The 14,041-nt window shown below is 38.0% G+C and overlaps 1 protein-coding gene across 1 annotated transcript in view; it reads left to right on the forward strand.

Annotated features, from left to right (window-relative positions):
• ANK3 (ankyrin 3) overlaps positions 1-14,041 on the forward strand; it is a 333,563-nt gene that overhangs the window by 248,605 nt on the left and 70,917 nt on the right. The window contains exons 26-29 of the mRNA XM_078076917.1: positions 6,339-6,445; positions 11,351-11,575; positions 12,120-12,218; positions 13,986-13,992. Coding sequence (XP_077933043.1) covers positions 6,339-6,445; positions 11,351-11,575; positions 12,120-12,218; positions 13,986-13,992 — 438 coding nt within the window. The remainder of the gene's footprint in view (positions 1-6,338; positions 6,446-11,350; positions 11,576-12,119; positions 12,219-13,985; positions 13,993-14,041) is intronic.

The following is a 14,041-nucleotide window of genomic DNA, read 5'->3' on the forward strand; positions in this document are numbered from 1 at the left end:
ATTGAATAATGTGCATTTTGATTTTAACAGGGTCCTTGACATCACTTCCAAGATGAAAAATGGTGTGCTTATTCTTCATATCATTTTTGATGTGGGCATAAAAGGTCTTATTAAGTCAGAGTGAATTTTTCCTTAACACAGTGTCCTACGGGAGCTGCCCAGTGCAGGGTGTTGATTTTGTGTCATCCAATTTTTGAAGTTTCTCTCCGAACTTCAGTCTCCTCATCTGGGAAATGGGTATACTATGACTCCTAGTGGGACTAGGTGCTGAGGATTCAGAGAATAAATGACTGTAAAGGTCTAGGACAGTGCTTGACACACAGCTGACACACAGGAAGTTTTGGTATTGCTCTTGTTAGCATAGGAATTTCAGCATTTTTGAATCAATAAGTGAGTCCTGCACATTTACAAGATGCGGTTTTGTAACCGAATGGGCACCACTGGTTGGACATCCGCACGCTGTGTGCGTAACTGTAAAGGTCCTGTGCTGGCACTGGAACAGTTTGTTTTTGCTGTGTTTTCCCCAAATTATCACATGTTAGCAAATGAGTGGATATAAATGAAAGTCCTTTGAAAAGCAGAAATGACTACACATAGAAAGAAACATTAATATGACCCCACACCAACACTGGCCTTGGTGCCGGATTTTTGATGCACATTTTTATTTAATCTCCACAGCAACCAGCCCTCAGTTTGCAAATGAAGAAACTAAGACTGAAAAAAGCTAAGAAACACACTTAGGATCATGAAGCCGGAAGCCATGTTGGGGCATCTCCAAATGGGCTTTCAATAAAGAAAGATAAGGAAAGGTCAAAGGCAGAATATTGCCTTTATTCCTGATGGAGGCCAGGTTGAGGGCTGGCTGAGTGTCTGAGCCAACTAGGCCTGCTAACTGAACCCCTGAAATAGGCACATGCCCTCCCCAGTGGCCCACATCACCAACCCCCGGGACAGGCATACCCTTCAAGGAAGTAAGCTTCGGGGACAAGAGGGGCATGTTCACTCTCTGGGACCAAGCTCAAGCCCAAGAGAGTGAACATTGGGTTTGAGCAGAGTCTTCCCAGCTCCCTTTCCCAGATCTACCGGCCAGCCTTCCCAGATCTACCAGACAAATAAGTCATTCCACATCTCCAGGGCCAGAGTGAATATAAAGGGATAGGAAGAGGCCTGCAGTTATACAACTGAGTTGCCTTTCCAAAATGGAAAACTCATGAGTGGGAATGATGTGTTCTCCATTAACAAGTCGCAAAGGCGATTTTTAAATCTAAGGCTGTCAACTTTTTCCACTAAACCCTGTGAACACCCCTCCTTGCTGTGGCAAAGCTTAAGAGCCAATCTAGTTCATCTTTTTTAACCATCACCATAATGTGATATCCTGTTTATCGTTTTAAATGTCTATTTGTTCAGTAACCAAATAGAGGAAAAGCTTTTCACTTTTACCACAGTGCCATTCACAATAACATGTCAGAACATTCTGGAATTCATATTGTTTATTAAAATAAACAGGTGAAATTTGACATTTCAGTTTTAAATAAATGCTAATTGGTAGAAATAAGTATTTGGAGACAGGGAGCTCAGAAGTGAAGCTACAAATTCAGTCTCTTTCTATAAAAAATATAGGCTCTGTCAAATTGCCTTATTTTGTGTTTAGATGGATGCAGCACAGGAAGAGCAAGCTCTTTGTGTTTGGCTTATTAAAATTGGTAGGTCTCATTTATTTATGGCTCATTTATTGCTCATAAACCTAAGCAAACCTCTCTGGGAAAAAAAAAAACTGGGACAACTATTGGGGTATACACGTCGTCATTCTGACCAAGTGTATTTGTTCATTATACACTTGTTCATTTGTGTGATGACAAAGTTTCAGTGAGTGGCAGAGACTTTGGAGAGTAAAGGAGTCAGGAGGGACCGGCAGGGACTTGGAATCCAGGTGCTGGCGCGCTCCCGCCTCCATAAATAGTACATGATGGCGGTGATACCTTCTTGCGTGGTATAATTCATTGTTTCAATAATTAATGTTGCCAGTGCATGTTGCTAAGAGTACCGAAGGTAAATAATTTACTGTAATTACCAAAGAGGAGTGGTATTACTTATTTATTAGAACTTTTTTTTTTTTAATGGGTCCTTTGTGAAAAGTGACGTCAGGGCCCCCAGTGTAGGAATTATATATAGTTTGCTAAAAAATTAAAGTGAGCATCACCACCCACTTTACATTAACATTTGCCCTATTCTGAAGGTTAGTTGGTTGGGGTCTACAAAAGTCAGTAAAATTGGTAAATAAGGCCAGACTAACACCAACACATAATCTTTAGTTAATCCATGTAGAATCAGGGAACTTTTTAAATTGATGATGTGTTGCTCTTGTGGGGTTAGGACCTTGCTATTGTGGCCTCTTACTCTTTTCCAGTTTGATTTCAAGGCCTTTTAAAAAATCTTTGTAATTCACAGTAAGTTTTTAAATTTATGTTTTATTATCAAAGTTACGCAAACAAATAAGCCATGTCATTTTATAAGATGTACTCCTTAGGAAAGAAGAAGAATCCCCATATACACCTTCAGCCTCCAATTTCTCCTCCCCAGAGACAACTGCTTAGAGTGCCTTTTGATCAATCTTGTAAGTGCTTCTGTGTCTCTAAATAATATGTATATGTGGCCTCTTGTTGGCTTTTGCCCATTTCAGGAATTATTTATTGACTTTCCAAAATGGAAGATGAAGTTTTTATTTTTTGAACACCTCTTCCTTCCCACCATGCATGCTTTCCATCCCCCCACTTTCCCAAAACAGTTGTGTTTTATTTTGGCTACACCAGTATTTAGTGCTTCTATTATTATACCTATGTAAATGTTATCCACAGATGTGAAGTGTATTATGACTACATTTGCTTTTAGGCACAATATTTTGCTTTCCCTAGAGTTTTTTTCATTTGCTTGGTGTTCTCTTTATGTATCCCTAGTCCAACCCGCAAACTCCAACCCAGTTGTGCCAATCTCCTCTAATATGTTCACACTCGTCAGGTGTTCTATAAATTTCATCTGCTTAATTCATCTCTCTTTGAGCTTTCTTACGTGTCAAGTTCCTTGCAGGTCCACTGCATGAATGTTCTCCTGGGTCTTCCTTCACTGTCACCATGAAAATTCCCTGTGTTCTTACATTAGACCCTGTGTCTTCCCCCTTTCTTGATTTAATCCTTCATTTTGATGGAGTACATCTTCCAATAGTTTCCTTACAGGGTTCATGAGAAATGTATTTTGGGGGGGGTTTTATATTTCTGAAAATATCTTAGTTTTATTTTCACACCTTTTTTTTTTTGGCTGGTTTTAGAATTCTAGGTTGAAAATCATTTCCTCTCAGAACATTGAAGGAATTGCTCCATTGCCTTGAACTTCAGTTTTTGCTGTTAAAAGTCTGAGGGAAGTCTGCCATCTGTGATCATTTTTCCTCTCTTAATTTGTAGGCTCTTTCTTTGTCTCCAAGTTCTGAAACTTCATGATGATGTGCTATAGTGAATTTATATTCATAGTGCTGGTCACTCAAGTGGGTCCTTTTACTCTGGAAACTCAGGTCTTCTGCTCTAGGGAAGTTTCTTGAAGTATTTCTGATTTCTCCTCTATTTCACTATTTTCTTTTCCTGGAACTTTTTTTTTTTTTGAGAAAGGAAATGGATTTGAAATTCCCGAAATAATCCTCTGCTTTCTTGTGTGTTCTCCTATTCTCTGCATTTGAAAGTCTCCCCCAACCTCTAGATATTTTTTCAACTTCAATGCTATGATATTTGTTATTTTCTATGAGTTATTTTTTCTCTGGGTTTTTTGTTTTGTTTCGGGTTTAGTATTTTATTGCTTTATAAGCGTAAGAAGATCTCATTCTCTGGACATCAATGAAAAATTTTAAGCTTTCTTCTCCCTAAAATCCCTGTTTCTTCCAATTTTCTTTTGTTCTGTTTGCTTGTTTATTTTATTCCTCATATTAGGTACTTCTCAACTGTGCGGTGACTCTTGGCTGTTTGATCACCACTGAGCTCACTGGAAGCCCTCCACATGGTGGAGAGCTTGCCATCCATGATTTCTACTCAAGTAAAAAGCCAGGGACATTTTACTGGGAAATCGCAATTCCCAGTGAATCCTAAGTCACTGGGAAATCCCGGAGAAGACTTACCAGTTTCTGCCTGGAGGCTCTGTCCCTGTTTGACTAGGGACCAGTAAAGGAAAGCTCTTCCCTCCTCAAAGGTAGCTTCTGTCCTACTCTCCTCCTCCCAGAGTCCAGTTACACGTGGGAAAGCACGTAGTTTCCATTCTTTTTCAAAATCCTTTCTTTTGGGGCGGCTGGGTGGCTCAGTCGTTAAGCATCTGCCTTCAGCTCAGGTCATGATCCCAGGGTCCTGGGATTGAGCCCCACATCGAGCCCCCCATCGGGCTCCCTGCTCAGCGGGAAGCCTGCTTCTCCCTCTCCCACTCCCCCTGCTTGTGTTCCCTCTCTCGCTGTGTCTCTGTCAAATAAATAAATAAAACCTTTAAAAAACAAAACAAAACAAAAACAAAAATCCTTTCTTTTGTACATTTTTCCGTTTATACTTCCAATTTTCAAATCCTGTTTTCTGTCGTGTCTTGTCAAGAACTGACATTGTATTTACAAGTGAACAAATGCCCATTTGATTTCTTACATATATTCCAGGGCTCTGTTAAATCAGCCACCTTTTAATTTCTTTCCTCCGTTTTTTCCTCTATTTTCTTCAACATACTAATCATAGCTGTTGTGAAGTTCTTATTTGCTTACTTCAAAATGTAGGATGACCTGGGAGTCTGTTTATGGTATCTCTTTTATTTTGTTTTTGTTCCTGTGCTCTGGCCATGCTTGGCAGTTTCTCCCTGCGTGCCGGACATGATATATAAAAAATTGTAGGCACGACACACCCGATGATGATGTAATTCTCCACAGAGCGTGCTCCCTGCCTCCGCTCAGCAAATAGAGTGCTGGCTGATTGTTTCCATGCAGTCAAGGTTTTGCTGCAATGAGGCAAAAACCGTTTGTAGCCCTGGTAAACTCAGACTACCTCGGGTTTGTCCCTGGCCTTTGTGAGGATACTTATGTGAGAATCTTGCGTGACCCCGTCCCTTGACGAGTCCCAAACTCAATCTTTTCCTCATGAAACTGCCAAGAAGCACCACTGTGCCTTTTAGAGATTTTCTAGTTAGGTTTTTAGCTGTCTGTTCTGCACAGCCCCAGAATTCAGCAAATGTTCTTCACAGAAATCTGTAGCCGCCCAAAGCTCCACCGAAACCCCCTTGGTTTTTCTACTGCCCAGTGGTGGCCTATAGGAGGTACAAAGCCCCAATTCTGTCTGCACGGATAATGGACGAAGGCACCCAAGTTAAAAATGGCAACAAAAAGTCCGCTCAACTCTTCAGGGTCTTCCCCTACCCCGAGGGCAGCCCCTCAGCTCCTCCGGTGCCTCAGCTGTGCTCTGCCGCACTCCGAGCCCATTTCCAGAATTATCTGGTGGTTAGTAGGCTTCTGCTAGCTGCCCTGTCCCACTTGGAAAAACAAAAGTCACCAAGATTATTTTTTTTTTCAGATATGGGAAAGAATTTTAAAATTGTAAGATGAATTTGGAGATGTGTTCAAGTCGTTAAAATCATGGTTAGCATTTCCACATTGAATGTACCTTTCGTTGATAGAACATCGTTCATTGGTGATTTGGAAAATATTGCTTTACTAATTTATGCAAATCTTCATATTGTTGATACCCGTTTCTTATCCAAAACGAATGTATTGCATTTGTTAATATCACCACTGAGCTCATCACAGAGGTGGACATAAAGTTTCCGAAATTCTAATTTTTGCTTGAAAACTCAAATTTTATCGTTAGCAACTACTGCCATCAGTTACTTTCCTTGAACTGACGGACTCACATTGTTCATTTTCAAGAAAATAATGTCAAAACCCAAGTCAAAATAATCATAGTTTTGCAATCAGTTGTATACTGTGTTTCATGGAAAAGTCGCTTTTCAGGTCACATCTCAAATGCCTTTCTTCAAGCCGATGATCATACTATAGTAATCAGCAGACGTGCTTTATGTCTACTTCCCATTTGAAATCTGTGATATTCCTTTTGCCGTGCCAGTTACTCAAGATGCTTTCTTAAAAGATTGTAATAATACAACATATCAATAAACTTTGGTTCCTATTCTTGAAACTTCAATAGAGACCTATAGACCTTTAGTACAAATTGTTTATTTTGACTATCTGGACTTACAGAGACATGCAGGTGTATTTTGTAGATACAGAGAAACCGTGTCTTGTGTGGGTTGTTGATGGCATATATCATTTTATTTTGCAGCATCTAACATTCACAAGAGAATTTGACTCAGATTCTCTAAGACATTATAGCTGGGCTGCAGATACCTTGGACAATGTCAATCTTGTCTCAAGTCCTGTTCATTCTGGGTAAGTAATCTAAAAGTCACTTTTCTTTATCCTATTAAATGAACATTACATTTATTATTTGGAGTTATAAATTCATATCGACAAGCTTCATATGTATGAAATATTGGTCTTCTGAAGACTTCATTGGTGAGTATATGTGATGTGTATTTGTAAGTCATTAGTCAATTTTTTTTCTGAGCAAAATGGTATATCTATTTTTTGTTGGAAAAAAGCACAGTGTTAGAAAGGAAAAGAATTAGAGCATTGGTGCATAAAAATTTCTTGCCTGTTCTGGTACTATTCCCAGGTCTTTAATTTTTCTTTTCAATTAAAAAAATTAAATCTAGCCATTTCCCTTAATTTTACTTTATTCAAATGAAGTTTTATTTCTGAGTCCCTGATTTTCCTTTCTAATGAAAAATTAAATATGTAGGTATAACTGTTCATTTACCTCGCTGACTGCTTTTGTGCTTTGCTTTGAGCCTGAAATCTTCAGATCAAGTTTGGTACTTTCTGCATTCCTAAAATAAAATTATGATTAAGGTATTAAATTATAATTAGAAGAAGAGAAATTAATTTTAAAATGGAAAGAAAGGAATTCGCTTTTAAAGAGTGAATGTACCAATGTGTGTACCCCAGGGGTGCAGTGGTAAAAACCACATGGGACAGGCTCCTTCCTGCTGTCCCACTGGTCGGCAGAATCTGGGGTAGGCGGTAGGAGGTGACCTGCTCCATCTGCGGAATTGATAATCAGCGTATATTTAGATGTGGGATTCTTCACCTGTAGGTAATTAAAACATGGGCTAATTGAATCCACACAAATGGAATGGAAATAATTGAGCTGATGAAAACATCCAGGTGTTTTCACCTCTGAAACCAACATTTAGGCCATAAATTAGTTGTGATCCAGGACAAGGGTGGATTAGTTTACAATTAAATAAATGAACAATAATTAACATTTCTGAAATGCTGTATGTATTACATGAAGTATTTTCTGCTGCTTTTAATTAAAATAAATTGTAATAGCTAATGTTTACTTTTGTATGTGCCTGGCATTGTGTTAAATGTTTTACATGTATTATCTTACTTAATTTTTATTTGAACCTTGAAATGACACTGTGAGATAGGTTTTACTCATTATCCCCATTTTGTAGACGAAAAGTCAGACTCAGAGTAATGCTGCAGGTTATTTAAAGTATTCTTACAGAATTGGCTTGTAGCACGAAGAGCTGCAATTATCATTCAAATGGAAATAATTGACATGACAGGGCTTTATAATCTATAAATTACATGGTGGCCTTTGACTCATTAATATTGCATTTCTTTAACTCAATCAGAACAATCTTTAATTATAGTAAATTAATTTTGAATTGCTTAAAATATTTACACCACTGATGTTAGATGTTTATGGGCCTAACATTGCAAAAGCAAAAAACAAAAAAACAAAAAACAGTTGAGAAGGAAATATAAAATACTTGGGACACAGTGAACAGCATGTTCAAGAGTTCCTTGTATCAAGCTTGGTGAATTGTTGCCATGTTACAAAGACCTAGAACCAGCATCTTGTATTCTCTACATAGGAAAGAAAAGTACGAGGGTCTAATTCAGTCAACTCTTGTGCTTTGCTTCAAATGATAGTTTGAACTTCAAATGAGAAGTTGAGGGAGCACAGAATAATAAAATCAGAAGTAAACTTTCCCATACACTGGAGACAATGAAATATCTGAATGCACAAATTCTCTCTCCTTCCTCTTGAATTTACTGAAGGCAGTAGGCATGTCCAGGAGAGCAAAAGTAATGGCAGTTAGCGTGGGCTTATTTGAAAAGGAAAATATAGACTTGGTAGACACTTGGAAATGATTCACTAATGCCACGTCTGTGGAATAGCTTCTGTAGCCACTTAAGGCGAATATTTTTCCAGGTTGTCCCACAAATGCCAAATGCCTTGGCTTCATTTTCTGATGGTTTTTATTTTTCCTTTGCTTATCATTGACATTTTCTGTTGCCTGCTTCTAATTATCTTACATTAATTTTTCCCATTTGCTTTCTAAATTATTTTGCAGCTATTCTTCTCCACTTCCTCAGTATGATTCAAGGTGATAACTGCGTCCTTTATGTGTACCACTCTTTTTTGTATTTTTAATTTATGTGAAGTTTTCCCACAGTTAGATGTGTCAATGTCTGTAGTGTATCAGCATTTGTCATCCCGCTATTCTTAAAACTAGAAACATTCATGTGTTAGTTTTAGGATCATTCGTAGAATTCCTGCTTTAGTTTAAAAAGTAATAAGATACAGCAAATATGATTAAACATCACCTTTTGATTTGTTTCTAATAAGTTATATTGCATGAAATTTTATTTTGCACAGAATATGTAACGGGTGAGTTTGGAAAACAAATCACTGTATTTCATGATGTTACTGAATAACAGGACCCTATCCTGCTTAACATATATTCTCACCTTTCCTCAGTCTACTGGCTCTATCAAGTTGAAAACCTTAGAACAATAAATGATTGCTAATGACTACCAGCTAGCCACTGGGTGCTATGTGGAACCCAAAGAAAGAGCTTCTTCTAATTTGTCGTTAAAATCTTCTAAGACTCGTTTTTTCCATATAGTTCTGATATTCTTTGTAGTTTGGGTATTTTTATATTGACATGGATAACCTTCTTATACGACCTTCAGACTGCTCAACCACAAGTGTTTTTTACATATATCTTTTTCATATAGATGTATTTTTAGTATCAGTAACCTCGTCTGACCTAGGCAGTTCCTAAGCACCCTTAACACAATAGTTTTTGTTCAGTTGGTCACTCAGTTAACATTTGTCATGTGCTTACTGTATTTGGGAACTGTGGTCAGCTGCGCAAGGCAAGCAGTGAACAAGACAGATCTGATCTGAATTACCATCTATGTTGTTGAGATCAGCTGTTTATTGCCAGCGCAAACATTGCCCTCCCTGTGTAAACACTCCAGTGTCCATTTGTACTAATACAACCAAATTTTCAAACCCGGAGTTTATTTTTTTGAAGTTTTATTTAAGTGATCTCTACACCCAACGTGGGGCTCAAACTCATGACCTTGAGATCAAGAGTCAGATGCTCTACCAACTGAGCCAGCCAGGTGGCCCCCAGAGTTTATCTTGAATCATTTTTAATCCATTCTGTTGCTGTTGTTCCTGATCACGAGTTGATTTTCACTACTGAGTGCTGGGAAGGATCAGATTTTGTCTTAGGCTTCTTTATAAAGTTGCCCTATTGTCTTCATTACTGAGTAAAGGTAGTTGTTAAGTATGTGTATATCTAAGACAATGTGGGCTCACCAGAGCACTTTCAGGAGCCTTGTTATCATTTAGCCCTGGAGGCAATTCATGTGGACACTTGCACAAGTAAAGAAGTATCTTTGTCTTTGACGTGGGAGGTCTGTGTTTTGTTTTGTTTTTGAGGGGGTCAGTCTCTTCCCCTCTTACTTTGAATATTAGACTGGTTCCAGGCTCTCAAAGTAGGTCTAATGTTACCAAAAAAACGTAATCCTGAGGAAAATGGCCAAATCCAAAATAAGCAGAAGGGTGTGAAGATGATTCCACCTAACTGATGACCAGAGTTGGTTCTGAACATCTGATTGGCTGAAAAATGAGCCCCATGCTATTGCCTTTCTCCACAGGGATGGCAGGTCAGTTTGCTTTGTGAAAAGGTTCCTCTTCCAAGGTCAAGAAGCATCATCTTAAGGAAAGGGTCCCCAGCTAGGACCTCCATGCAAAGTCCTAAAACCTGTTTGCAGGATGTTAGAACTGTATTTAGATAAACTATATTTAGTAGAGGATTTTGATGGATGGGATTATTCCCTCCCCCCAATACTATAGGTATTCAGATAACTTTCTAATTATCAACATATCTAATTATCAACAGCTGTCCCAGTAATAAGCATAATTTCACATGTGAACATTGGAATGCAAAGGGACGTATGTTCTTCTGTCTGACGTGCACTCTTCCATAGGTCAGACTCATTGGTGTACGTTCACCAGAATGCTTTTTAATACCAAAGATTCGAGGAGGACGCTCCATGAGCGTGTGATAGGAATCAGGAATTGCAATATGCTATAACCCAGATAAGATACTATTAATTTCCTTACATTTTCACATCTACATGCAGACAAATAATTTTTCTTCATTAGCTTTAATAGAAGGGCCAATGGCAGAATTATAGTATATAATCTAGAGACATTTTCTAAAAGTCTGTTCAGTTTTATATGGCCGTACAGATACTCAAGTGTAGGTTATTTTAAAGAGTTTTAATGCCAAATTTATACTGAAAAGATTAAATCCCTTTCCATCAAAATTGCCTGAGCAAAACTAGTCATCTGCTTTTATTCTTATATTCTGCTTTGTGGTAGTAAAAATTAGAGTATTCTGTATGATTAAGTATATATTTATTTTATGAGTTGTACATGTTAAGACATACTGTGGAGTTTCATCTGACTTGTCAGGGAGAGAGATTCCATAGTCAGCATCTGGCTAACACCATTTATAGTTAAAATGATGCTTGAATATAGCTGAAGTCATCCACAGAGACCACACAGAGCGGTCTGAGTTTGGGTTTTTACATGCATGACGGTCCTGTAAGAGCCAGTTTTTATGCCAGCTTTGAAACATTCACTGTTCCTCAATTTGAACATCTGACAAAGCGATTGGCTTCTGTTAGAAGGCCAATGCCCCACCGCAAATAAGTTGTCTCGTCCCACTTTTTGCCCAGTTCACAAGTTGAATGCATGTTTGATGTCACTCCACTGTATTTACTTCCAATTTATTTTTAAAGAGAGGAAATGATAGCTACATTGTCTGTCGTTTTAAATCTTAACATCTCAAAACCTACTGTGAAGGTGGCGTATTTCTCTCCTTGATTTGGCCTCCGATCTTCTCCTTACAGGTTTCTGGTTAGCTTTATGGTGGATGCAAGAGGCGGCTCCATGAGAGGGAGCCGTCACCACGGGATGAGAATCATCATCCCTCCGCGCAAGTGTACGGCCCCCACCCGCATCACCTGCCGCTTGGTAAAGAGACATAAACTGGCCAACCCACCCCCCATGGTGGAAGGAGAGGGATTAGCCAGTAGGCTGGTAGAAATGGGTCCTGCAGGGGCACAATTTTTAGGGTAAGTTGTTTTGCCAATTTTTACCTTGGCCCTTGTATGATATATTTGATTTTCTTTACCCTTTTTAACTCAAGTAGTTAACTATTAAAACTACTTAGTTGGACCATTTTGATCGAGTACACTTTTCGTGTAGTGTCAAAGGTCACAAAAACTGTGTAATTCTCTGAAAAGCTAGTAGGCTGATACTTCCTTAACTCAGTTTGCTGGTCAAAGCTTTTACTAACCAAGAAGCATGTTCTCTGCTCAGTGAGTGCACGGAACCCCAGCGGCCCCTGTGGAAGTCAAGGCACCATTCTTAGGGAAAAATATAGATGGCGGAACTATCTCACCACGTTGAATAAATGGCTACTATGGGTACATGTCTTTTTTAAAGATAATTTCTAGGGAAATAATCCATGGTGATACGGGATTTTGCAAAAAGGAAAAATGAATTCATTTTCTGAGGTGGCACTTGGGTGCAAATCAGGCAGGCTCTGTCGTGACGGACAGTTTGTTCACGATTTCCCCTTCTCGTTTCTCTTCCTGCTGCATGGATGTTATTCAGTAAACTGCATCTTCCTACCAATCCTCCCCCTGTAAATGAGGGCGAGAGCTTGGTTAGCCGAATCCTGCAGCTTGGGCCTCAAGGAACAAAATTTATTGGGTAGGATCTTTATAGACAAGATACAGAATGTCTACAATTCTTTTTTCCATTTTCCAATTTTTTTCTGTCACACCCATGGTCTTCTTCTTGTCTTAATTTTATTTTTATCTTTTCAGTTTTTAATGCTTTCAGTTGATGTGTGTCACTGAAAGAAACAGAAATCATAGTGGCTTGACTTAACTGTAGCACCGCTACTTCTATCTTGTGCTTTCCGAGCATGTGGAATTCACTGCAAGCCTTCTGCTTCATAACTTTGTGCTTCTGTAAACCTTTCTTTAATTTGAAATGTTTCAACTGGTTACGATAGTTTTTAAGACGGACTGACGATCTAATTTTAACCCAGCGTAAAAGAAGGTATTTGCAGGCTTTGAATCAACATTTGCTGTAAATGATATATACGTGTATGAATATATATATGTGTACATATATATATATGTACGTGTCTGGAGTTACAGTTTTTTAAAAGTACGTACTTACGCATACCAAGTAATCTTTATGGGCTTTGTGAAACAAAAGTCCTCAAGAAGTAAACTGAATTTGATAAATGTTGGGAATAAAAGATACTTAAAGCCAACTAGGCAGCAAATAGAATATTCTACTAAAGTTATTAAATTGTCTTGTTTTGTTTTGTTTAAGCTGAAATGTGTTGGTATTTGTTGTTTGTTTGCTTGTCTGTCTGACTGGTGGATTTGCCTTGGCAGTCTGCATGAAGACACCTGTTATGAAAAGTTATGCTTGGCTTTCACCTTCGTCAAAGGCCCTGGTTCATACCTTCTCTCCAGTATTGTTGAATGTCCTACACAAAGCCACATTCCTTAAATATTTACAGAGACAGTATCTGATACATTAACCTGCAAAGATTGTATCTAGTTCTCAAAAAAAAAAAAAAATTAATGTCAAATCAGATGTGGTTAAAACTATGGTAAATATCTTAACTCTTGAAAATATTAACACTCTTAGGAATACTCGATTTTGTTTCTACCTATCAAAAAATAAAGGCACTATAAAAAATTTTAAATCCTTAATTTGAATTAATTCTAATTATTTTGCCAAAAGAAAAATTGTATTTGTCATCCCATTTTTAAGTGAATGCTTTTGTAATAAATGAGATGCTCATATGTACTTGTGTTATTGGATCATTACAATGACTCTCCCTTTTTCTGCTCTTACCTATTTAAACCTGTGTCTCCTGTTATCACATGTACATAAACACATAGGTTAAGAGGTGAGGTTACATACAACCTCTGTAGGAGAATAATGATACTGTCTACTTAAATGTCATAAAATAAAGCTGCACAATCCAACTACATAAACTGTGTGTGATTGTGGTCTGCTTACTTCCATCCATCTTTTTTAGCATTTACCCTATTTTAAAAGTTAACAAAATTATTCCTGTGCCTGATTGGCTGTCTTCAATTTGCAGCCACCCTTTCACATTCTTTGGCAAAAGGACACTGTCAAAAAATTAATATATCGCTGTATTACAATTCCAAACCAACAAGGACTTTTTCAGAAGTTTAAATCTTCCTGTGTAGGTTATGCTGGAGTTAGGAAGTTAAGTTGCCCACTACCATTTCACAAATTAAAAATGAGAGAAACTGCCTTAACTGTATAGGCCATAAAATTCAAAGAAAGTCACTGTTGGAAGGAGTGAATTGTTATGTCGCTCGTTTGCTTGCTAAGGAACAAACACCTGTGACCTTTCAAAGTAGGAAATCTGCAGAATTTCTTTTTCAAAGAAATGACTGTGTCCTTTTAAATCATTAGCTTTTTTGTATAATATAATACAGCTATCGTGTTTTTAAAAATGGACCGACTTTCTT

Source organism: Halichoerus grypus, chromosome 7 (assembly GCF_964656455.1).
Source record: "Halichoerus grypus chromosome 7, mHalGry1.hap1.1, whole genome shotgun sequence".
Lineage (NCBI taxonomy): Eukaryota > Metazoa > Chordata > Mammalia > Carnivora > Phocidae > Halichoerus > Halichoerus grypus.